The sequence below is a fragment of the Ambystoma mexicanum genome, chromosome 7p (genome assembly GCF_040938575.1).
Source record: "Ambystoma mexicanum isolate Mex_15411 chromosome 7p, UKY_AmexF1_1, whole genome shotgun sequence".
NCBI lineage: Eukaryota > Metazoa > Chordata > Amphibia > Caudata > Ambystomatidae > Ambystoma > Ambystoma mexicanum.
This window is the reverse complement of record NC_090939.1, coordinates 281,473,858-281,499,992: the sequence shown is the minus strand read 5'-3', so window position 1 is coordinate 281,499,992 and position 26,135 is coordinate 281,473,858. Positions and strand designations below refer to the sequence as shown.

At 49.9% G+C, this 26,135-nt stretch overlaps 1 protein-coding gene across 2 annotated transcripts in view; it reads right to left on the bottom strand.

The window, feature by feature from the left end:
* Positions 1-26,135, bottom strand: part of SCAF4 (SR-related CTD associated factor 4) — a 1,175,829-nt gene that overhangs the window by 780,857 nt on the left and 368,837 nt on the right. For both annotated transcript variants that reach the window (XM_069636348.1, XM_069636349.1), the window contains exon 10: positions 5,379-5,479. In XM_069636348.1, the coding sequence (XP_069492449.1) occupies positions 5,379-5,479 (101 nt within the window). The remainder of the gene's footprint in view (positions 1-5,378; positions 5,480-26,135) is intronic.

Here is a 26,135-nt window from a genome sequence, read left to right as displayed (position 1 = left end):
TCCAGTGTTCTGAATCTAGGGAGTGGCTCCTGCCCCACCCAACAGGAAAAGTAGTTCCAAACAGAAGAGGATCAGAGGCTCAACTGGCAGGCAAGTAGCTCTGCTGCAGGTAAGTCCACCCAAGCATTATGAGCCCGGCGCTTCCAGCGCTGGGACTGGGCATATTTACGAGCCTGGTGCCACTGGCGCCAGGACTGGGTCCAAAAGGTCCCAATTGGGACTTGTTGGCACTCGGAACCTGGGTTATGGATCTGCTTCCAAGGGAGTTGGGAAAACCCTGACCTTTTGGAAGCAGAGATCATGACAGGGTCGTCCGTCGGTGCAGGGGCAGTCTCGTCCTCATCTCCGTGCATAAGGCTTGGATTGCCATCAAAATGGCCGGCGAGTTGTCCTGAGGATCGGGGTGCCACGGGAACCTCCTTGTCGCTGCCACCCTCGCTCTCGTCGTCCCCCTCCTCGGGATTCCTCCCGTGGGGCTGGGCCTCTTCCAGATTCTCGGCCAGCTCCTCCTTGGAGGTTGTGTCCTTGTCGGACACCCGACCCCCTCTCTTTTTCCACCGGGGTCTTCACGGGGGTCTTCTCGATGGGCTTAAAAGATGATTCCCTCCGCGGAGGCTGGAAAACTCTGGGCACTGGGATAGCCTCCAAAGGCTTTGCCAGGGCCGCAGCGACTCCCTCGATAGAGGCCTTCGCCGCCTTAGGCGCGCTTGAGGCCTTCACCTTAGGGGGAGGGTCACCGCCTCACTCCCCCTCGGCCGGTTCCTTCGAGATCAACCGGGGCTTCTCCAGAAGCTTAGCCGGATTCTCATATTCCAGCGATCCCTCAGTCTGATCCGACATGTTCATGCAAAACACACAGTGCTTCTCCACGTGCGTTTTGTCCTCGTGGAGGCAATAAAGGCATTTCGAATGCTCGTCCTCCTTGAACACATTTTGTAGGTTGCATCCAGGGCAGATTCTGAACAGTTTGCCGGGAGTCGAGCTTCCCCTATCCGGGGCCATGTTCTTCTCGTCCATGAGGTAGGCCTCAGAAACTTCTGGAATCTTCCAAGAAGCGTAACTCAGCGAATACTTCACCCTTGAAGGGCGTAGATAAATCCTTAACGGATCCCCGTTGATAGGAAGTAGAAACGGTGGAGCTCGAGGCTCGATTAAACCGAAAAATGAGATAAATCTCTCTGAAAAAGCGCGAAACGCAGTAAAAACTTGAGCTATAGCACGAGGACTCCCAACACGAGTGTGCGGTAAAAATCTGAGGGTGGCTGCCGAGGATGGGGCTTAGGCAGAGGGCAGTCATTGGCTGGGGGCAGTATGACCCAGAGACCAGTGATTGGTTACTACTAAGAAAGACAGATCAGAAACAAAACAGATACTGATATTTTCTTTACCGAGGATTCCCAGCCTGACGACGGGGAATATTCATGAGCATGTGAATCCATGCCAGACCCCATGCTGGAGAAAGAACGAGATGAAGCCCACAGGCTTACAAAGAGAACTCTTGTCGTGTAGCCATTTGGCCTTGTTGTTTACTTGTTGGAGATTTGCTGGGTGGCATTTGTAGAGTTGCTACCAGCTTCTTTACCTCACAAGCCTAATCAGCTTGTGGCCCTACTTTGATTTCTTCTATTCTACCAAGACTTTTTAAACATTTGAAAATACTTTCTACTTACCTATAAGAAGTGCTTCAGTTCAATTTGACTTTTGCCAACTTAACATTGACTGGCCTGGCTCCCTGAATTACTCTTCTCTCTTCTGCTTATGTGTTTTACCTTCCTTCCAGGAAAGCGTTAACTAACTTTGCATTGGGTGGTTGGTTGAAAGTACTTACCTACTTAAGAATAACTGTGTGAATACTTGCTTTATTCTGAACTCTCTTCTCTTTAACACTACTCCTAATATTCTAAATGCAACAGTGATACATTAATGCCAACAGCACCCTAGCTATTGAAGTCACCTGAAGGTGTAGGTAGTACCTGTGTGTCATCACAAATGGGTATTTGCTGATTTAGAATAAGTATTTTTGGAGTGTATTTGTGTGTTGCTTTATATTGCTCCCTTCTGAACAAGGCTTATTCAAACTGACTGATTAATAATTGTTCAATCAAGAAACCTTGTGTGGAAGAGTTTGAATACTTGTCACTGTGAATCTCTGTGTAACTCCCCTACAGCTCACATTGACCCCACTTGAGATAAGCCTGGCTGCTCAACACGCTACCAACCGGTGTAGTACAGACTTATACCAAAGGTTGGGTTCCTATTGCCAGGAGATCAGGGTTGTTGGAGTGCACCCAAAGGGTACTGCATACAATCTTGCCTAACATGAGGCCACGCCGAAAGGGAGAACCTTCAACTGATAGTGGATGTCCTCTATCATGAACCTGAGGTACTTTGTGCACTGGCAACATTGAAATATGAAAGTATGCATCTTTCATGTCCAATGTGGCCATGTCATCCCCCTGCTGCAGCAGTGGGATTACCTCCTGCAGTAGTGTCATCCTGAATTTTTGAGGTTTGACATACTTCCAAGCAAGGCGCAGGTCTAAAACAGAGCACACAGTGAGAACCTTTTTGGGTACAAGGAAGTACTCTGAATAAATAGCATTGTGTACTTGGAGAATGGGGACAAATTCTATGGCGCCTTTTTCCAGCAGGATGTGTAGTGTTCTGGCAACAGGCGGTTGCTTCTTGGTGGGTGGTATCGAGGTGGCCAGAGGAACTCTCATGCAGTAGCCGTGGGTAAGTCTTTAGCACCCACTGGTCTGATGCGATTCCCCTCCCAGGAGTGAAGGACGACAAGCAACCCCTGACCGGGGTTGCATGGGAGGGGACCCGAATCGGCGAGTCACTGAGGTGGCGACCCGGGCTGCCTCTAGGAGTAGAGTTCCTGCCTCAACCCTTGCCCCTACGAGGGCCTGTTGGTATTGGTGGCTACCAGATGAGCCTTGGCCGGAGGACCAGAGGGGGTACTCCCTGAGCCATATTGTCAATGGGGAGAGTGGGACAAGGTTTGTCCACGAAAGGACCAGCGTGAGTTAGAGCCTCCACACTTGTGGAAGGGCTTAGCTTGATTTGGCTGACCGACTTAAGTGCTTCATGTTCTTTATTCGCAGTCTCCAGTGTGTCATCAACAGCCTTCCCAAAAAGGTTGGAGTCATCAACTGGTTTATTTAGAAGAGGCCCAAGTCTCCGGTTTAAAGCCAGAGTTCTTTAGCCAGGCTTGTCTTAAATAAGGTCCCCTGGGCTGGGGTGCATCCAGCGGTCTCAGCAGGGTACGGAGTGTTCTTTAATATGTTATGGGTAACCGGTCTGCCCTCAGCAACAACGCCAGCAGGCATGATCAGGTGGGCTCTGGGACGTCTTTAAGGACCTCTTGAACATCGCTGAAACTTGACAGGAGTGGTATTGTTTGCAATCCTAGTAGAGTAGGCCGAAGTGGCAGTGACCAGTTTACAAAGGGCCTAAAGCTTTGTACAGTCTTTGTTCGGAGGGGCATTCGCAGAGGACAGTGAAACCCCTTTTCTGAGTGGTAATAACCACCAAGCAGTCCGGTGTAGCATGACCCCTTATGTAGAGTGGGTCGGAAGATGGGCGGAAACATTTCTAAACACAGGCTTTGCCCACCCATGTGCGGGACGGAGACAGCAAGGATGGGGCCAGGCTCCTGAAGAGTTTAGTAAAAGGATGGCCTGACCAGTGGGAGGCTTCTCCTTCAGGATATCCTCAACAAATTCTGAGTCTGGAGCTGCCTCATGTTGCAATCTGGAAATGATTGGCTATTCTTTTTAAAATTAGCATTAAACAACATCTGTCGTTAACAGGTGACGAATCCTATCTAGACAAAATGTGTCTGGGTCAGCGGTATGTGTTGGTGATAGCCAATGGCCCTGATCCCCTGACTGATCTTGATCCAAGTCTGTGTCCTGAGCAGCTCTGTCTTGTGCAAAGGGATTAATGTCCTCAGATATCCTGCTGTGTTGGGTCCTCTGGGACATCCAGGATATCCTCCTGGTGTCGCTGTGCAGAGATGGGGAATTTCTGCAGTTTGTAAGGAATGAGGCAGGAGTCATCTTCCCTGGGTCTTTTGGGTGTAATGTACCTGTCAGAAAAGTCAATCAACTGGGCCATTTTGTCCATGTATTGTTCAAATCTCTCCCTAATCCATAGGAAAGGTCTGGAGGTGGAAAGGATTGGCCATAAGGTGGAGAGTACCCCAATAAGGCCTTAAGAGAGGCTGTGGGCTTCAGAATGGTCCTCTCGAAGCGAGGAGGTGCCCTTGTGCTTTGTGGCTGCCGAAATGATAGCCGCAAGGCTTTCGCAGATTTTCATTGGTTGAATCTAAGGTCGCAACAGACAGCGCAGTCAGTGATTCCAAGGCCTTAGGTGCTTGTGTGCCCATGGACGGTGTGTCGACGATGGTGTGTTATTTAGAGTGAACGCCCAGTCACATGTGCGAAAGCAGTTGCATGGAGGGCGCGGAACCACAAGATGGACAGAATTTTGCACAAAGGGAAATCTACTGTAAAAAGTTGGGTAACTCCAGTGGTCGAAGTGGGCAGCAGCACTGCTTCTCTACTTTTTAGTATTACGTTTTACTCTTGGTATACTCCCGGAATGGTTTTGTTTTAAAATAAATCTGCAGGAAGCAGTTGAAACTTGCACTTTCAGTGCACTGCACTGAACATTCCCTTAAACAGCAGGCGCTTTGGTTTGGGGTTTGTATGCGTGTAAAAGGGGGCATGGCAATGGGGTTTGTGGGGAGCGGGGGCAAGCCACCAGGGAACAGTTCCCCAACTTCTTTTCATACACTTCGACCACTGGATAACTATATAGGTGTTATAAATGAAGTGTTGTGTATTAATAACACCTACTTGTTTCAGGCTTCTAATGTTTTTGGGCCTATACTAGAGTATATCTGTACTTGCCTTTGCAAGAAGAATCATTGTCTATTCACTGTGTGGACCCATTGTGGACCCCTGAACACACTCCTGAGACTAACCTTGACCACTCCCCAAGCTTACCTTGATTGGGTTTTTTTAACCTCTCAGAGTTCCCCTGTTCATTATAACTACGGTGACCCTCCTGAAATCTGTCCACCAGGCCAGATTTTATAAATCCATCTGAACACATGGTCATTCAATTGATGAGATTACATATAGGAGAAGAAACCAATGCTTTAATATATAAAAGTGCAAATATCCACCACAATAAGATTTACAGCCAACATTTGGACATCTAAAAATAAATATATACAATATAAAAGACCGTTCAAAATGTTGCACAAATAGATAATCCATAGCTCTATTTATTGAACAAAAGAAGGTATATTTCTTTAATTAATATAGATACATGACTTTACAAGCAAGAGCATTAAAACTTACAATGTTGGTTGAGATGGAGATGGAGATGAAGGAGTTGAAACAGATTGCTTCGATTCATCTCCGGCATCTGGTTCATCATCATAATCAAATCGGTCAAGCAGCTTCGAAAGAAAACACACATCTTAGTAAACTATGTTCACGAAAAGTATCCTGCTCTGAAAATATATTTCCAGAAACTATGGCATAAATAACATTTTCTTTAGTAGCAAAACACTGCTCAATCTATTCTTACTGCATAATGAAAAAGAAACCTCACACAGCTGAGAGCATCCTGTATGAACTCCACACTGTCCAACAAAAGCAGGAAGCCAAAACACCAAAAAAACAAGCATTCTTTTTCATGTGGCCATTTTACTGACAGTTTATTTTGTCTAGGAAAGGGTATTTGTACCCGGTAAAGAATATCCAATCAGACTCTCTTTCCCGGGCACAAATCTGTAATTGCTGCCTGCACCCGCAGTGACAAAATAGATCCCATTAAAATAGAGGCAGCCATTTTTTTAAACGTTTTTTATGGCTGACGTCCCCTGAAAAGAGACCATCCTTTTTCCATTTTATTGGCGGCAGCCATTTTTTTTTTTTACTTTTGTGTTCTTGTCCTCACTCAGGAGATGGGCTTGCGCAATGCACGCTGCGTTCACCACCCAATGAAAAAATTAAGAAAAACCCATCTGCACACGGGGTTCAATCCAGGGGTGCGAACGGCTTTCAATCCCAAGGCAGGGGTGCGGACAAGGCCAAGCTGGCGGGCCGTTAGTGGCCATGTCTGCCGCCCGCCTATGGGGTGAAAGCCATATGCTGTGGAAAGGGATGGCATTTCAAACACACAATGTGGCTTCTAAAACCTCAAGCTGCGGGTTCAATACGTACACCAAAGGCAGGTCATGCCCTTTTAGAAACCGCAGGGCAGGTTCAGCTCTTCATTACAGAACCAGCAGCACAGGAGGGACCCTATTAATGTGAAGCTGATGGGAGCAAGTACTAATTAGATTGCGTAAAGTGTTGGCAAGTACTCTGGAGTAAGGCAGTGAAAATGTTGGATTCTATAATACCCTTGCACATGGTGTGACAACAGCAACAGGTTGTTGAGTTTCAAGAAGAGCAGTGAGTATGTTATGAAGGATCTATCTTTTAGGCAACTTTCCCTCCATATTATATGGACGCTCAAACATTGTGCTTTAGTTTATGGATCTTTCTTGACTTTTTACAGAAGTGATGTCTTTAGCTTCCCCTCCCTGGCCTTTTGGTCATTTGTCATGGGTGAACTGAGAAGTCTTTTAGACCATCAGTACCAGGAAACTGTTTCCCTTTTGACTTTACCTGTTTTGGTAACTTTTCCAACAGTGCACATAGCATCTTACAATGCAGTGCAGTAGGGGATACTTTTGTATCACACAAGACCTTTACATGGGGGATTTTATGGTTACTTTTATATGTGCCTAAGGATTAGCTGGTGGCAGCAGATACATTTTTACGTTTGCCTTCTTTTTAGTGTGCACATTCGCGTTTACCACATCTGGCTACTAAACGTGGCAAGAACACTAAAATTGCCATTCACAAGATTTCTCGCTTGGCCTTTGGCCATTTGTTTTCTGGCCACATTCATGCCTTCTCAGGTAAGGAAATCCCCAATATGGTCATGCATTCACCCGTGAAAGCTGATATTTTCGAAGACTAGTGCATGCCATGTGTGCCTGGACCCAGGAAGTGGGGACTGTCTGGTCTCGTTTCACAACTGTGGTGCCAGAAAGTCTAGTGTGCATGCATGGAAAAACCCCACAGTAGTCCCCAATTTGACCACTGCTGCCTGAATGAGTGGTGCAGAACCCTACCATTGGTGGGCTGGTTATGGATTTACCCTGCATGTGGGATAGACCACTTGCAGCCTGTCCAGCAACTGAGCATTAGAGCCAAGTGTTAGGCAAGATTGTATGCAGTACCCTTAGGGTGCACTACAATAACCTGGACCTCCTGGCAATAGGAACCCAACCTTTGGTATAAGTCTGTAGTACACAGGTTGGTAGTGTGGTTGAGCAGCCAGGCTTATCTCAAGAGGGGTCAATGTGAGCTGTAGGTGAGTTACACAGATTTAGTGTAAAGTATTCAAATAAACACTTTCACACAAGGTTTCTTGAATATACAATTATTAATGTATTCATCAGTCAGTCACAGTAAGCCTTCTTGAGAAGGGAGCAATATAATGGCAACACTTCAATACACACTCTAAATCCTACACCTTCAGGTGACTTCAGTGGCTAGGGTGCTGGGGACATTAATATCTTACTGTTGCATTTAGAATACTCTTAGAAAAGGTTATTGGAACAAACAAGAGACCACAAATATTAAGCAGGCAAATACTTTTGGATCCCCTAAGAAGAGTCAATCAGTATAACAGGTGAAGCCAAAGTCAATGGGCAAACGTCTTATATGAGCTGAAGCACTTCTGGAAGGTAAGTAGAAAAGTCTTTGCACAATGTTTTAGAAGTCTTTGAAGAAAAGAATGAATCAAATGTAGGGCCAAAAGCCGATTAGACTTTAGTATAAGATGCAAGCAACTCTACAATGAGAGGTAAGTTCTCTCAGACTTTACAGTAGCTTTGTATTGAAGAAAAAGTGCAGCAGATGACTTCTGTTCCTGTGCAGCTCTGCAGATCTCACTGTTCCTGGGCCTCAGTCGTGGGGACAAGAGGGAGGTCGTCGGGGGACTTCGGGGGGATTCCGGCACTGCAATGGGACGGTCACCGATCACAACCGGCAATCTTTTGAACAAGTGGTACTTCAGGGTTTCAGCTCCTCGAGACTACCGCAAATAGCAACACTGCTGTTTCTGGCGGTCGAGATGGACTATCCTTGCTTCTGGGGTTCCACACTCTGTTGAGGGGTCCCAGGCTCAGTCAGTCCTGCTTCCTGGGAGTCCGGAGGCTCTTCCTGGAGCTATTGGCGAACTTAAAAGAAACGCACACAATCTGGTGTTCCTCTCCCTGGCTATTCGGTTCTAGCAGCAACTGAAGTGGAAAGGACACCAGCTACGAGAGAATGCCCAGGTGGCTTACTTTGGAGTTGATTGGTCCCACCAACTCAAGGTGAGAAGTCGTCCTTGCAGGGGCTTCGCTGTCGATATGAATTTGGAGTTTCAGCACAGCAGCAGGGCTTCACCGGGCAAACCAGCCGTCCAGGAGTTGCAGCAGGCGTCCTCCAAGTTCTTCTTCGGTTCCTTCGTCTAGTGGTCGACTGCCTTCCAAGCCAAAAGTCTCACCTTTTATCCAGTTCTCTCCCATTAATTTCAGCCTAGCTGTCAGTCACCCAGCAGGGTGGTTGTCCTTGCCGGACAGTCAGCCACCAATCATCAAAAAGTGCATTTGGGCCTCCTAGGAGACTAAGCACAGATTTTTAGGCACCTCCCTCACGTCCTGCCTACCCCAGACACCCTGGAGCCAGAGACAGGCTTCACTCATGAATCCCACCTAAGGCAAAGTGAACAATGGGACCAAACCTGGTTTGGCGCGCAGAGTAAATCTCAAGAAGGACCTTGCCACAAAGAAATAGCGGGAAAAAAAGACCGGGGCCACTGCGAACACAGCCCATGTACTCACAAATTGTAATGCTGCAGGAGGCAAGCCTTCAGGCTCAGCGACCCTGGATCGTGATGCAGGATTGCGCCTCCTCTATTGAGCAGATCCGCGACCACTGGCAGCTTGACTGGTGGTGATGTTGACAGGTTGAGAAGACATGCATTACTTACCGTAAAAGCATTTCTGATGATTGTATCTGCTTAGATTCACATGCTGTGCATATGGTCTGACATCCAGTGGTAACCGCAGAGTATTGCATCTCGTCTTTCGGGGACCGAAAGAGGACGTAGGCATAGGCGTGTCTGAAACAATATCCCCATTGTGGACGTGTGTAGTACCCAAAATTCCTCACGCGCCGAGGTCCCTCCGATAGTATTTTTTCTGCCATGAGGGAGTCCAAGGCTATAGTGAGTGAGTACATGAAGAGAGAAAGTAGTAAGTCCATGTTCCTTCCACCCCGAGCGGGGAGGCAGGGAGGGCGCATGTGAATCTAAGCAGATACAATCAGAAATGCTTTTACGGTAAGTAATGCATGTCTTCTGTCCTTGTTAATCTGCTTAGAATCACATGCTGTGCATAGACTAGCGAGCAGTACCCGGAGTTGGAGGTGGGTTGTGAGAAGGAACAGTAGAAAAAAGATGTCTTAGTACTGCTTGTCCCACCTGAGAATCAGACCTAGAATGAGTATCTAGGCAATAGTGTTTTGTAAAGGTGTGTACAGAACTCCAGGTTGTCGCTTTGCAAATGGACTCTAGGGGAACATTTGCAATGAAGTCTATGGATGCCCCAGTGCCTCGAGTAGAAAGTGCTCTAGGCTTGAAGGGCAGTTCTCTCTTTGCAAGAGTAACAGTGGGATGCATTTGACAATCCACCTTGATATTGCAGATTTAGAGACAGGGACCCCTTCTCTACCAGCTGCCACTGAAACAAAGAATGGTTTAGTTTTCCTCAGTGGTTTAGTTCTATCCATGTAGAACATGACTGCCCTGCGCACATCTAGTGTGTGAAGGCTTCTTTCGGCCATGTTAGTAGGTCTCTGGAAGAACGTGGGTAGTTCGATTGACTGGTTCACATGGAACTTTGAAATAAATTCCGGCGCAAATCTGGGATGTGTGCGCAGAACTACCTTATCTTTGTGGACTGTAACAAAGGGGTCCAAAACCGAGAGGGCCTGTAGTTCGCTAACTCTTCTGATAGAAGTGATAGCTACTAGAAAGGCTGTCTTGTAGGTCAGGTCTTTCAGACTAGCTTAATGCATAGGCTCAAAAGGGGGTCCCATGAACCTAGTTAAAACGACATTTGGATCCCACCCAGGGGCTGAGTGAGTGATGGGGGATACATTATTTTAACCGCTTCCATAAAGACTTTAATCACAGGTATCTTCCACCACGACACCTGCTGTGACGTGGTGTAGGCTGACAACGTCGCTAGGTGCACCTTTAAGGAATTGAAGACTAACCCAGAGTCCAACAGATGGGTTAGATATAACACAATGTGTGAAGGCGAGCAATCGGTGGGATTGACGCCTTTGGAACTGCACCAGATGACAAAACGTTTCCATTTGCTGGCATAGCAATAACATGCGTTAGGCTTTCTTGCCTCCCTCAGTATGTCCATGCATCTTTGAGGGAGTTGCAGATGTCCAAACTATGACCTCAGGAGCCAGGCTGCTAAGTTCAGAGTTTGTGGACATGGGTGCAGAGTCTCCCCCCTGTCCTGAGACAACATGTTGTACGGGCAGGGCAGCTTGACTGGTGGGGAGAGGGACATTTCCATCAGGTGCGCGAACCAAGGTTGGCGGGCCCACATGGGAGTACCAGAATCATGGTGACTGGTTCCTGGTGCATCTTGTGTACCATCTTGATCAGAAGGGGAGTCAGGGGGAAAGCGTAGACAAATTTCCCCGACCAAGTTATCCAGAGACCGTTCCCCATGGATCGGTTCTGGGTGTACCTGGAGGCGTAATCTTGGCATTGGTCGTTCTCCTGAGTAGCGAGCAGGTCGATCTCTGGAAACCCCCATTCTGCGAAGACGTTAGATACAATGTCTTCGTGCAGTCGCCATTCGTACTCTTCTGGCAGAGGAAAATCTCTGCTGAGTATGTCTGCCAGAAGATTGAGTTCCCCTGGAACATGTTGGGATAACAGGAACATCTTGTGTTTGAGAGCCCATACCCAGATGTTTTTGGACAGCTTGGATAGCCCTGGAGAGTGAGTTCCCCCCTGTTTGTTCAGATAATACATTGCTGTTGTGCTGTCGGTTAGGACCAGCACTGTCTTCCCTTGCAGTTGCTCCTGAAAGGCTTTTAATGCTTTGAACACTGCTAGTAGCTCCAGTAGGTTTATATGGTTGGACGCTACCTGAGGGGACCACACTCCGTGCGCTGTCTGTTGAAGCAGGTGAGCCCCCCCACCCCGTGAGAGATGCATCTGTCGAGAGAGTGGCTTCCACTGCAGGGGTGGTGAAGGTTTTCCCCTTCAAGAGGTTCTCCCTCGACCACCACTGCAGAGAGAGAACGAGGGCTGGCGAGACAACTAACAGATCTTCCCATTGTCCGCTGGCCTGACACCACTGGCTGTTGAGCCACTCTTGCATGGGACGCATGCGCAGCTGCGCATGGGGAACCAAGTATATGCAGGACGCCATCATCCCAAGCAAACGCATAGCTTTGCGTACCGTCACCTCTCGACTGGCTACATACTGAGGAACATGAGAGAGCATGTTCTGAACCCTCTCAATGGAAGGGAAGACTAGACCGTCTTCCGTACGAATTAGAGCCCCCAGGAACTGTTTTACTTGGCTGGGGACTAAGCTGGATTTCTTTTCGTTGATAGAAAATCCCAGGCTGAACAGTAGGTCTACTGTTTTTTGGGTGTTCGAAAAACAAACGTCGAACGAGTCCCCCGTGATGAGCCAATCGTCGAGGTAAGGGTAAACTAACTGAAAGTCTGCGCAGGTGTGCCGCTGCCACTGCCAGGACCTTGGTAAACACCCTTGGCGGCGAGGCTATGCCGAAGGGGAGTACCTTGAACTGGTAGCGTTTGTCCTGAATCACGAACCTTAGGAATTTTCTGTGCGCTGGGAGCATTGAAATATGAAAGTATGCATCTTTCATATCCAATGTTGTCATGAAGTCCCCCTGTTTTAGTAATGGGATCACCTCTTGCAGTGTTATCATGCAAATCTTCGGGGGCTTTATGAACTTGTTCGCTGGGCGCAGGTCTAGAACAGGATGCATGGTGAGATCCTTTTTGGGTACAAGGAAGTACACTGAATAGATACCCTCATTTACCTGAAGAATCGGGACAGCTTCAATGGCGTCCTTTCCCAGCAGCACTTCCACCTCTTGGATCAGGATCTGCAGATGTTCCGGTGAAAGGCGTTGATGTTTTGGCGGTCTGAACTGTGGAGGTCGGGCGAATTCCACGCAGTAACCGTGGGTGACCGTCTTTAAGACCCACCGGTCTGAAGTTATCCCCTTCCATGCCTTGAGGAAAGATGTTAATCGCCCCCCCAACCGGGGAGACATGTGAGGGGACCTGAACTTGGTGGTCATTTCTGACCAGCAGTAGATGCTCCTCTGGAATTGGAGCCTCTGCCACTATTCTTTCCGCGCTTCTGACCCCTCTGGGGGAAGTAAGTGGGGCTTGCAGCAGTTTGACTTGAGTTGAAGTTGCCCGTGCCGAAATTGTTTTGTGCGGCGCGGGCTTGTCCTCGAAAGGACAGCCGAGAATTACTGCCCCTCTGTGAAGAGGGTTTCTGGGAAATTTGGTGCAGCAACTTAATAGTCTTGTGCTCCTCCTTGGCTGTCTCCAACAGATTGTCTACCGCCTTCCCGAAGAGGTTGGCCTCTTCGATGGGTTTGTTGATAATGGATGCCTGGGTCTCGGGCCTGAAGCCCGACGTGCGCAGCCACGCGTGCCTCTTTAGGATAGTACTCTCTGCGAGAGACCTGCCTGCTGACTCTGCGGTGTCCAGGGTATTCTTTACCACATTCTGATTGGCAAGTTTGCCCTCTGAGACAATGGCGAGAAGCTTGGCTCTTGTTGTTTCCGGAACCTCTTGAAGGCCTTCCTGGAGTAGGTTCCATTGGGCGTCGACGTAGCTTGCTAGTAACGTCGTGTTATTGGCAATCCGGACGGTATAGGCCACCGCCGACGTAACCAGTTTGCCTAAGGCATACAAACTTTTGGACTCCTTGTCCGGGGGTGACTCTCCCGTGGCAAGGGGAACCCCTGCTCTCATGCGAGTGTTGGTCAGCACCAGCGAGTCTGGGATTGCGTGTACTTTGATATAAAGCGGGTCGGAAAAGTTTCGACCCTTGGGTTCAAAGCCCTAGTCTGAGCGGGTGAGTAAGGAAGGGGCCAGCCGTCACAGCCGATGCCATCTTGCTTAACCGTTGAGGAGCCGCCTTTGTGACCTTGACAGCGACCTCCTCCAGTCTTGCTGCGGTCCCTTTAGGCCTCCTGGGCCATAGAGTGGGATGGTTAACGGTAGGACGACAAACTTCTAACGAAGCCTTTGGAGGAACATTGGGATTTACCTGCGGAATTCCGAAAGGACAGCCATCGCTGCTGAAGTATGCCCAAGGCACGAGCCGTCTCAGTGTCCGCCTTGATGGCCACGGTTTTGGCCAACAAATTGTACCAGTCGAAGGGCATGTCCAATACCCTCGACTGCACATCCTGGCGAAAGTTAGTAGCCCTTAACCAACCTCTTCGACGAAGCCAAATGCTGTTGCCCATTGGAAGGAACCCAGTGTCGACCGTGTCCGTGGCCACTGTGATGGCATGGTCCGATGCCACCTCGCCCTCCTGCAGGATTGCCAACGCTTCCGTTCTCTTGTTATCGGGAAGGAAGCAATTTTATACAAGATCTCCCTGTCGTAGAGCGCCACGATGGTGAGGGCGTTGGCCGCCTTGATGGTTGTTGCCGCAGATGACTCATCGTCCCATGGCGTATAACTTCTTCCCCCTTGCTGTGGCAGATTTAGAAGGGGGAATGTGGGGGGGGGTGTTGACGTAGCAGAGCCAGAAGATTACTTCCTCGCCACCGCTGAGAACACGAATCTGGGGAAGGCTGGGACCTGAAACACTTGGGGGCAGAGTCCGGCACTCTGTACTTCTTTTCGTACCGGTCCCTCTTCGCCGGGGCCGAGGACGATTCTTCATAAAGGACAGCCCCTCGTCCCAAATGTCGTCCAACAGAGGGATCAACATCGCGGTCTTCCTCTTTGCTTCGCAGCTTTGGTACAGGAAACCGCTTTCTTTTCCTCGGGGGTCAGCTGAAACATTTCCGAGGCCCTAGAGATCATGGCATGGAATCTCGACGGGCAGTGAGGCTCTGGCCGGCAGAGACAGGTCTCCTAACCCACTGTTGTTGTCCATGCCCGTTCCTGTCGTCGCAGTGTCTCGGCCCGTATCCTCCATCGGTGTAGGGGGGTTGGGGGGGGGGGTGATGGATGAAAAGTTGGCAGAGGGTGAACTCTCCTCTTCTTGGCAGGGTGCGCACCTGATGGCCCCTGTGCAGCGGGATCTTCTGCCGGTCGAAGGGGCATCCTTGTCCAAATCTCCAAACACAAGGTGTGGAGTGCCTGGAGAATGCCCACCGAAATGTCTGCTGGGGGTTGCTCAGGTGGTGGAAGTGGGAGCGACGGATGCAGCGGCGTAGGGTTCTCCAACTCTTCCACGGCCTGTTCCTCCTCGTCGGTCTCGTCGCCACTCTCGATGTCTCCCTCGTCAAGATCCTTCCCATAGGACTTGGCCTCGACAAACCTTGTCCAAAATGGACCAGAGTAGAAAGCTCCTCAGGAGATGTCTGTGCTCTGCAGGACTACCGTGCCCCCCCTGCTCTGTGAACAGGGGAGACGGTTTTGGGTAGATGGGCATCGCCTTCTCTAGTTCACTCCTGACAGCCAGGGAAACTCTCGCCTTGGGGACCGTGGCCTTCACTAGGGACGCCATCATGCCTTCAATGGAAGGCTTTGCTGGGTGAATCTGGGCCTGCATGATCTTAGTCGAGCTAGAGGCCTTCACCTTGGGGGTGGTTCAGCGCCCCACTCTCCCTTGGCCTTCTCCAACTGGCCCCTCCGGTATGACTTCCTCTTTGCCGAACCGGAGCGTTGGCTCGTGGTTGAAGGTGCTGGAGGGACTGAGCTCGCCCTGGCCACAGGGGATCCTGTCGCAACGGCGCTACCGGTGCCAGTCGACTCGCAGTGCTTAGCCTTATGTTGGGCCCCCATCGCTGGAGCGCCCTCAAAGGTCTTAGAAGACCACTTAGTTTTCTTCTCGTGGCTGGGGGGGCATGCTGCCGGGACTCACCCATAGCAGGGGCCTTAGCCTGGAGCCACTCAGTGAAACACCTGCGCTGATCCATCACGGTGCGGGGGACCATCTCCTTGCAAAACGCACAGTCTTCCTCCACGTGCCTTAGTCCGAATGTAGGCAATAGAAGCACATGGTATGCCCATCGTCCAAGTAAATGTTCCGTAGGCCACATCCTGGGCATACCCTGAACAGAGGCGTCAAGTCTTCTTTCTCCTCAGCCAGGTCCACGCGGAGTAGGCCTCGAAGAATCTTCTGGAATTCTAACTCGACGAAATTCAGCCCTTGAGGGGAGCTGGAAAATCTGAAAAATGGGTCCCCGTTAATCGGATGCTGGGTCGATTGAGATTGAGGCTCGATTGACCAAAAAATAAAGCAACTCTGGGGAAAAGCGCGAAACGCAGTAAAAAGCCAGAGAGCCACCACTCAAACGTGCGGTAAAAATCTGAAGATGGATGCTAGAGGAGGGGCTTAGGTAGAAGGCAGTCATTGGCTGGGGGAAGTATGACCCAGAGACCAGTGATTGGTTAGGAGAACGACATTTCAGAAGTGAAACTGATTTTTTCCTTTACCCAGGATTCCCAGCCTGACGGGGAATATTCATGAGCATGTGAATCCATGCGAGATCCCATGCTGGAGAAGCACGATTGCATCATACCGAGCAGCGACTTGATGGTCCTCACCGTGGCGATCTTCAGTGCCAACAGCCGTTGCACCATGCCCAAGATGGCCGATATCGTTTCCTCCGACGGTGATGCCAGGCATGACAGTGTTGCGCTTGGTTCCCAGGAACAGAGCGTCCTGCAATGGAGTTCAGCAGGACTTTGCATAGTTCACCAAGAACCCCAGATCGGTCAGAAGACGGATGGTACACTCCGTGTGTTCGAGGGTGGTGTCCCTTGACTTGAGCCCTGATGAGCCAGTCACCCAGATAGGGGTAAACGTGGATCCCTTGCAGTCGCAGATGGGCCGCCACCGGCACTGAGTATTTGGTGAAGACTCTGGGCGCCGACATCAGTCCGAAAGGAAGGGCCTTGAACTGATAATGCTTCCCCTGAACAACAAAGCGCAGAAGCTTGCTGTGTCCTTTGTGTATGGGTACGTGGAAGTACGAGTCTTCCAGATCCAACGATGACAAAGTCCCCCTCCACCAGGTGGCCAAGCATGTGCTGCAGCGTGACAATCCTGAACTTCTGGGACTTTATGTATTTGCTGAGCTGTCGTAGGTTGAGAATGGGCCTCCAGCACCCAGTCTTCTTTCTTATGAGGAAGCACTTTAACTTCTTCCCATTTTTGTCAGATGGGTGGAGGAAGTAGAGCTCGATGATTTCTTCCAGGCAGCTGCCGATACCACAGAGTCCGGCGACGGTTGAGACCGTAATCACTTGGGTGCAGAGTACGGCACCCTGTACTTCATCTCCAATCGGTCTCTTTGCTGGAACGGAGCCAGCCCTTCGTCTTAAACATCGTCCAGGAGCGGTACCGAAAGGATGGTCTTCCTCTTTGCCTCCCGGCGCGGATATAAGAAGCCTTCCTTCTTTCCCGCCGAGCATGAGCTGGAAAAGCTTTGATGCTCTGGCAATCATCGCGTGGAAAGAGCCTACCTCATCCCGCAGAGGGATGAGGTCCCCCATACCGCCGCCATCCATGCCCGTTGTCACCGTGTCAGACTCAGTTTCCCTGGGGGGCGTTGAGGGTGGGGAGGGGCGATGGGTGGCATAGAGGCGTAAGGTGCCTCCTCCTCTTGGACGGCGGTTCCCCTGGTGTCAATGGGGCAGCAGGTACCGGCGCCGCGGCCAGTAGGGTTGCCAGCATCCTCCTCTTTCTCAAGACCCCAGTGTGTGTAGGGCTGATAGGAGGTCCAGTGAACGGTCTCTAGGCGGTATCTGGGGTATAGGAGCGCTGGGTTCCAGGACCTAGTCTTTCTAGGGCCGCTCGTCGTCTGCTCCATCGATAACCCTGTTGTCACCGAGTCTCTGGCGTTTCCCTCATCATCACCCTCCTCCTGGACGGTGTGGACGGAAATGATCTCATCAGCCGAAGAAATGTTCGTACCTTGGAGGCCTTAGACACGCCCCCCAAACCCCTCCCTTTTTTCGGGTCCAGAGGGGTCGGTCTCGGGCTGAGGTCCGGCATCCTCTTCTCTGGGATTTTCTCAGCAGGCTTGCTCGAAGCCTCCCTCCTGGGTGGTAGAGACTCCCTGGCTGTCGTCGGGGCACCCTGTGGGTCTGCCCCTACAGCCTTCGAAAGCAAAGCCGCCACCACACCACCTCGAGGGGGGATGGGGGTGACTGTTTTGCATCGTGCACTTGGGCCTTCACGGAAAGGCTGGCTCACTTGTCCGGTTTGGCCTTTTCCTTCCTGGACATGTTGGACACCTTGTCCTTGTTAGGCAGAATTCTCAGAAATTTGCTAATTCCGCTCTACCTTGGAGACCCCCAGCTCTTTTGGTGGACTCTGACTTTTGCCTGGTGAGAGTGAGACCCTTTTTTCCCCTCACTCTTTCATGTATTTTAAAATGATTTTGAACTGTGTCTTTTGGTTGTGGAGTCTGACAAACTCTATAGGCATCCTTTACATTGTGTCACACAACACCTTCAGTGCAGTGACACAGGGAAGTCTTTCAAATTTCCCAAAGGTTTAAATGCCTTCTCTTGGATAAACTACTGTTTCCAAAACCAGTAAAGGGAAATTGACTACTTACATTTGTAACTTTCTAGAGCCAGCACACACCATCTTACAATAGGGTGCTGAAGGGGTTACTACGTATCCTCTTTGTCAAGCTTCTCATGTAACATTATGTTACCCCTTTCCTCGATGAATGCTTGGTGACAGTTGCTTACTTTGAACTACTGTGGTGTGCATTTACAGCGGGCTGTATTCGCAGCTGCAGTAAAGTACCCAAGGGTGCCATTTCTGTCAAAATGGCCCCAGTCTTTTTTCGCCATTTCTTTGTGGAAAGGTCCTTCTTGAGATTTACTTTGCGCGCCAAACCAGGTTTGGTCCCTTTGTTCGTTTGGTCTTTGGCGGGATTCACGAGTGAAGCCCGCCTCTTGCTCCAGGGTATCTGGCGGGGGCAGGAAGAGAGGGAGGTGCCCGAAACTCCCTGTGCTTAGTCTCCTAGGAGACAGGAATGCACTCTTAGGGGATTGGCCGGTTGGCTGTCCGGCAAGGACAGCCACACTGCTGGGTGACTGACAGCTAGGCTGGAATGAATGGGAGAAAACTGAATAAAAAGGCAAGGCTTTTTGGCTTGGAAGGCAGAGTCGACCACTGGACGAAGGAATTGGAAGAACTTGAAGAGGATGCGTGCCTTTGTGAGGAAGCCCTGTGAGAAAGGGCTGTCTATGGCTGTCCCCCGTGGCTGTGCTACAAGAGAATTCCCTGTGGATTTACAACAAAAGTGTGTTTTTGATTGAAAATTTTCTAAGTGCCCTGTCTCCGCCCACTTTTACCCACAATCCTACATCAACATTTCTGCACGCGCCTTTGCGCGCACGCCTTTGTGAGGAAGCCGTGTGAGAAAGGGCTGTCTGTAGCTGTCCCCCCGTGGCTGTGCTACAAGAGAATTCCCAGTGAATTTACAACGAAAGTATGCCAGGTTGCTTGCTAAAACTTTGGACTGCTATTTGAAACCAACTGGCCCCATACCAATTCAGCTGTTTGTTCTGTTTGTTTCAGATGTGTTTTTGCGCGACAATTTTCTAAGTGCCCTGTCTCTGCCCACTTTTACCCACAATCCTACATCAACATTTCTGCACGCGCCTTTGGGCATTATGGGACAGGTTGATGAAGAGACTCATTTATGAATCAAAATGGCAACTCAGGCAAAAATGAAGAAATTATTTTTGTACACTAATACGGGTTATTTGATGCAGGTGAACCACTTATCCCCCATTAACAGTTCATGTGGCCCCAACTCGTTTAGACCTAATGAGTGTGATACTGAGGCCCAATTGCGACAGATGAATCATTTAGCATCTAACTCACTAGAGTCTTTTGAAGACCTGGAGTGTGAGAGGTCTGTGCACTCATTGTCCTTTATTCCCCCCCCATCCCACGTCTGATGGCTGTGGAGTTAAAGTCTCCACTCGTAAATGATGCTCCTATAACTCTGCTACCTGGTAAGGAGCATCAAGCAAAAATTTCACAAGACAGACACACCCTAATGTCAATGAATGTGGCCCCATTATCCCTGGCAAAACTATATGAGACACTAGATCAAAAAATAAACTACCAAACAATCTTATTATCACAGTTTTATTTATTTTTTTTTATTTTTACATTTGTAAAGCGCCACACAGCCCAGAGGCATCGGGGCGCTGTTGCAAGATAATGACTTAGTTTCAGTGCAAGGAGGGGTAGATAGAGGAGGTTACATCAAGATCGTATCTACCCCTAGCCTGGGAAAAAAAAGGACGATAGACATTACATCGGTTGTACAGTTGACAGGGCCCAAGAGGGGTTTATACAAACAGCATGGTTTTTATTGCTTTCCTGTTGTTGAACCGGAGTGTCACATCTGCAGAAGCTATACCGGCTTTAGATAAAGGATATGAAATTTTCCGGCATTGTAAACAAAGAACAAGTTACTTCTTACCTTGTAACGTTCTTTCGACGGGATGTTCCTCCGACGTATTCCTTATCTTTGATAATACGTTTCCAGCTTGCTGGCCTCAGAAATTTTTTCTGTAGAGGGCGCTGCGCGTCGACGTCCGCAGAGTCGATGTCCCTCGACCACCGTATCGGCGCCGACGTCACCATGCCCATAAATAGCCACGCGCTGCGTCAGTTGCTCAGTTCCGTTTTGTAGCATAAGAAAAGTCATGCCTGAATTGGTTATTGACCTTGAAGGAGCGTATGCTGCAACCACAAGGAAAGTATCACTGCGGCGATGGATGTGAGGGGCGATAAGGAATACGTCGGAGGAACATCCTGTCGAAAGAACGTTACAAGGCAAGAAGTAACTTGTTCTTCGAAGGGATTGTGTCCTCCAACGTATTCCTCATCTTTGATAGACTCCCATAGCAGTGGCATGTAATTGGAGGTGGGAGTGAGAATGTTATGTATCCCTTTAGGGATGGACCGAATGTAATACGGCCTTGCCAAATCTGGTCTCTTGACTAGTGGAGGAATCCAGATTGTAAAATTTTGTGAATGTATCTGCGGACGACCATGTGGCAGCCGCACATATGTCTCGGACCGGTACCCCTCTTTGGAGAGCCGAAGAGGCTGCGATACCCTTGGTTGAATGAGCCCTGAGATTTCGGGGTGGCTCTTTCCCTGCCAGTTTGTAACATTCCAGAATGGCCAAAATAATCCACCTGGAGATGGTTTGTTTTGTTATGGGTAGTCCCAAATTGTGACCCGAGTATCCTACAAACAGTTGGTCTGCTTGTCTGATCCTAGCCATTCTGCTGATGTAAAAGCTGAGAGTTCGCCTTGGGTCCAGCCTATGTAGCCTTTGCTCCTCTTTCCCCGGATGGGGAGGAGGGTAGAACGAAGGTAAGGTAATTTTCTGAGTAATATGAAATTCAGAAACCACCTTTGGGAGGAAATTAGGCTTCACCTGTAGGACAACTTTGTCCTTGTGGACAATTGTATGTGGGGGTTTACAGGAGAGAGCTTGTAGCTCGCTCACCCTCCTAGCAGATGTTAGTGCTACCAATAGGTGTCATGACCACGGGTATCCCTCTTAAAAAGATCTCCAAGGTTTCCTGGGTGGTTGCCTACAATTCCTGGTCCAAGAATAGGCAAATCTTAGTGGGTTAGCGGATCTAAAACCACTTCCTCATCTTCCAACATGGCGGTCTGAATATGCACCTTGAATTTTAGGCAGCAGTCTAGTTGCTGCAGCTCCTAGAGTATTTAAGCCCCTCCCTCTGTTTGTTCCGCGCTTCGCGTCTTATCAGCGACGCTTACCACGGTCCGGATTCCTGTCAGAGATTCTCTGATTTCCCCATTTGTTTCTGTCATAATTCTTGTCCTCAGTTGTCATAGCAATTTTCCCTGTCCTTTCACAGTGCCCAGCCCCTCCACTGTCCTGTCCTTCCCCGGGTCCTGACGTGTGTGAGGTTTCTGTGAGAAAACCGTTCCACTTGTTTTCTCGACTACCTCAGCGAAACACAAGTACCATGGTGATGTGAGGAGTTTTATGGTTGTCATTAGTGCTTGTGGTGGCATGCAGTTGTTACAGTAATTCTTCACTAGTTTTTACGAAGTGCTCACCTCACGACCTGCATTCGCTGTTACAAGTCGCGCCGCCTCACAAAACGAACTAGCGTTCGATAAACCTGCATCCATGCGTCTTTAGGCGCATTGTTTATTCTGACAATTGTTGTATGAATGTGAACATTTTCTGCTTACCATTTCGGATGAAAAGAGGCATATTAGGTTGCTCCGTATTTTCTCTAGAATTCACTGTGGTGTTTACATTGCCTTGAGTTTAGTATTAGCCATAGGAGTTATGGTCACGGAACTCTCCTTTATAGCAACCTCCTTGTCCCTCTGTCAGTAAAATACTGTTTTCCAACTCTGTGCGCCATCAATCCCATCTTCATGACCTGTGCCCAGGCATCGAGCTAGTATCCCATCTTCAGAACCTGCGCCCCTGCATATGTTGCAGGATGGATAGTTCACCATACCATAATTCAAGGTAAGGGGGTTGGAGTCACTTAGATTCAGAAACAGATTGAGATAGAATCACTATTCATCTCAGTTATCAGGGAAAGCCCTTAAAATAATTCCTGGTTTTTTCTCTAGTTGTTTCTTAGACCCTTTGTGAACTTGAAAATAGTTTCAACCAAAAAAAGAGAGAGAGAGAAAGGGTAACAACGCACTCTGAGAAAAGAGAAGAGGTCAGTTGGAGTGGTGTTACCGCAAAGTCTAAGGTAAGCGTACAATAGGACAGTTTTAAGCGTGAGAAATCTCAGCGAAAAAGAGAAGTGGTTCGTATGGAGTGCCCATTAGGAAGTTTAAGACTACAAGTCCCATAAGGGAACCTGGAATGGTTTTGGAGGATAAACATTAGTTAACCCTTGAGAAATTGTATCACTAGAGGAAGTTTGAAATACGATTGTTCCTCCACAGTGCGAGATAGCCTTTTACAGTGCCAACTTGAAGGCCTGAGTTTGCCAAGTAGAGTAGAAACGATAACACCGTTGGTGTACCACATGAAAAAGGGTCGATATTCTCTTCACTACACCAGCTGCAAAATTTGTTCCAACGGCAGTGGTATAAAGACTTTGTTGCTGGCCTCCTGGCCGAAAGCAACACCTCCATGACGTCGTCAGGGAGATCCCAATCCTTGTACCTCACCCTTTCAGAAGCCAAGCGTGAAGGTTGAGTGTTCTGGTGTCTGGATGGAGAACCCGACCTCCCTTCTGCGAGAGAAGATTCTCCGAGTGGAAGACGGATTGGAGGACAGATGGACATATCCAGAAGGTCCGGTACCACGTTCTCCTGGCCCAATCCGGGACAATTAGGATCATGGTTTTCCGGAATCTTCTCAACCTCCTGATCATTTGAGGAATAACGGGGACTGGTGGGAATGCGTAAAGAAGTGGAATCTCCCAGTCCACTACGAACGCGTCTCCTAGAGCTCCTCTCGGTGGAAATTCCTTTGAACTGAACAGATCGCACTTCCTGTTGGTGCTTGTGGCGAACAGATCCACCTGAGGGGTTCCCCAAAGGGCGAAGATCTCTTGAAGGACTTCCTGAGCTAGCTCCCACTCGTGGGAGACGGTGCTGTGCCTGCTCAGAGCGTCCGCTGTCAAGTTCTTCTCTCCGGCTAGGTGGACTGCCGATAGAGAGATTCCTTCTTGGATTGCCCAAAACCAGAGCTGCATCGCCTCTCTGCACAGTGGCGGTGATCCTACGCCTCCTCTTTTGTTGAGGTAGTGCATGGCCACCGTGTTGTCCGTCATTATCAGGACATTTCTCCCCTGTACTGATGGCAGGAAAGCTTTCAGCGCTAGTCTGATCGCTCTCAGCTCCAATAGGTTGATGTGTAGTCTGGACTCCGATGGAGACCAACGACTGCTGATGGTCAAGTCGTTGGCATGGGCTCCCCACCCCGTGAGTGAGGCGTCTGTGACTACTGTTATCTCCGGCCATGGTTGCCAAAACAGTTCTCCTTTCAAGATGTTCTCTGGATAGGCCCACCATTGAAGGTCGCGGGCTACCTTGTCCGGAATCCGGAGGAGATCCGTCATTCTCCCTGAGAATTGCGACCACTGACTTCTCAGTGCCCACTGAAGAGATCTCATTCTCAGGTGAGCCTCTGGCACAAGGAAGATGCAGAATGCCATGAGGCCTAGCAACCTCAAAAAGTCGAAGGCTGGGAGACGTTGGGCATTTTGAAACTTGGTGACCATCTGCAGAATATCTTGAGCCCTCACCTCTGGTGGCGAGGCTTTTCCCAGGGAAGTGTACAGGACCGCTCCAATGAACTGGAGTCTCTGTGATGGTATCATCTGTGACTTCTTTAAATTGAGGGAGAAGCCCAGTTTGTGAAGGAAGTGGCAGACATAATCTAGCTGGGCCTGGGCCTGTTTCGAAGTTACAGCCTTGATCAGCCAATCGTCCAGGTATGGGTAGACGTGGATCCCTTCCCTCCTTACTCGCCGCCACTACCGACATCAGCTTGGTGAAGACCTTCGGGGCGGAGGTCAGCCCAAATGGCAGAACTCGAAATTGATAATGAGAGTCGCCAATTGCGAACCTCAGGTATTTGCTGTGTTTGAGATGGAATGGCACATGGAAATAAGCATCCTGAAGGTCCAGAGATACCAGCCAGTCCTGGAGCTGGAGGGCCTGAAGGATCTGAGAGAGTTACCATCTTGAACTTGTCCTTCCTGAGGAACATGTTCAATTCTTTTAAGTCCAGGATGGGTCTCAATCCTCCGTCCTTCTTTGGTATGAGAAAGTAGGGTGAGTACCAGCCCTTATTCCTGTCCGCTACAGGTACCGGTTCTATGGCACCTTTCTCTAGCAGGTCTATAATTTCCTGCAAGAGGAGCGTATCTGGAACTTTTAGAGAGCTGTTCCCCGGTGGATGACTCTGAGGGATGTGTAGAAAGGGTAGGCAGTAACCCTGGGCAACTGTCTCCAATGCCCAAGCATCTGACGTTATAGCCTGCCATTCCGTCAGATGGCGAGTTAACCTGCCCCCTACAGGTGTATTGTGTGGAAAGGCCTCAGAGTGGTTTGTGGGCGGCTGATGCACATGCCGAGGGTAAAGAGGCACCTGCTGCGGCCTTAGTACCTTTGACCCGTCCACCTCGGGTGGATCTCCTTTGTCCTCTGAGCCGGCTGCCCTCTGCCTTTCCCGAATGCGGAATAATAGCGAAAGGACTTTCTTCTCCCAGAGGTTCCTGAGCTTTGGTACAGGAAACCGCTTTCTTTTCCTCGGGGGTCAGCTGAAACATTTCCGAGGCCCTAGAGATCATGGCATGGAATCTCGACGGGCAGTGAGGCTCTGGCCGGCAGAGACAGGTCTCCTAACCCACTGTTGTTGTCCATGCCCGTTCCTGTCGTCGCAGTGTCTCGGCCCGTATCCTCCATCGGTGTAGGGGGGTTGGGGGGGGGGGGTGATGGATGAAAAGTTGGCAGAGGGTGAACTCTCCTCTTCTTGGCAGGGTGCGCACCTGATGGCCCCTGTGCAGCGGGATCTTCTGCCGGTCGAAGGGGCATCCTTGTCCAAATCTCCAAACACAAGGTGTGGAGTGCCTGGAGAATGCCCACCGAAATGTCTGCTGGGGGTTGCTCAGGTGGTGGAAGTGGGAGCGACGGATGCAGCGGCGTAGGGTTCTCCAACTCTTCCACGGCCTGTTCCTCCTCGTCGGTCTCGTCGCCACTCTCGATGTCTCCCTCGTCAAGATCCTTCCCATAGGACTTGGCCTCGACAAACCTTGTCCAAAATGGACCAGAGTAGAAAGCTCCTCAGGAGATGTCTGTGCTCTGCAGGACTACCGTGCCCCCCCTGCTCTGTGAACAGGGGAGACGGTTTTGGGTAGATGGGCATCGCCTTCTCTAGTTCACTCCTGACAGCCAGGGAAACTCTCGCCTTGGGGACCGTGGCCTTCACTAGGGACGCCATCATGCCTTCAATGGAAGGCTTTGCTGGGTGAATCTGGGCCTGCATGATCTTAGTCGAGCTAGAGGCCTTCACCTTGGGGGTGGTTCAGCGCCCCACTCTCCCTTGGCCTTCTCCAACTGGCCCCTCCGGTATGACTTCCTCTTTGCCGAACCGGAGCGTTGGCTCGTGGTTGAAGGTGCTGGAGGGACTGAGCTCGCCCTGGCCACAGGGGATCCTGTCGCAACGGCGCTACCGGTGCCAGTCGACTCGCAGTGCTTAGCCTTATGTTGGGCCCCCATCGCTGGAGCGCCCTCAAAGGTCTTAGAAGACCACTTAGTTTTCTTCTCGTGGCTGGGGGGGCATGCTGCCGGGACTCACCCATAGCAGGGGCCTTAGCCTGGAGCCACTCAGTGAAACACCTGCGCTGATCCATCACGGTGCGGGGGACCATCTCCTTGCAAAACGCACAGTCTTCCTCCACGTGCCTTAGTCCGAATGTAGGCAATAGAAGCACATGGTATGCCCATCGTCCAAGTAAATGTTCCGTAGGCCACATCCTGGGCATACCCTGAACAGAGGCGTCAAGTCTTCTTTCTCCTCAGCCAGGTCCACGCGGAGTAGGCCTCGAAGAATCTTCTGGAATTCTAACTCGACGAAATTCAGCCCTTGAGGGGAGCTGGAAAATCTGAAAAATGGGTCCCCGTTAATCGGATGCTGGGTCGATTGAGATTGAGGCTCGATTGACCAAAAAATAAAGCAACTCTGGGGAAAAGCGCGAAACGCA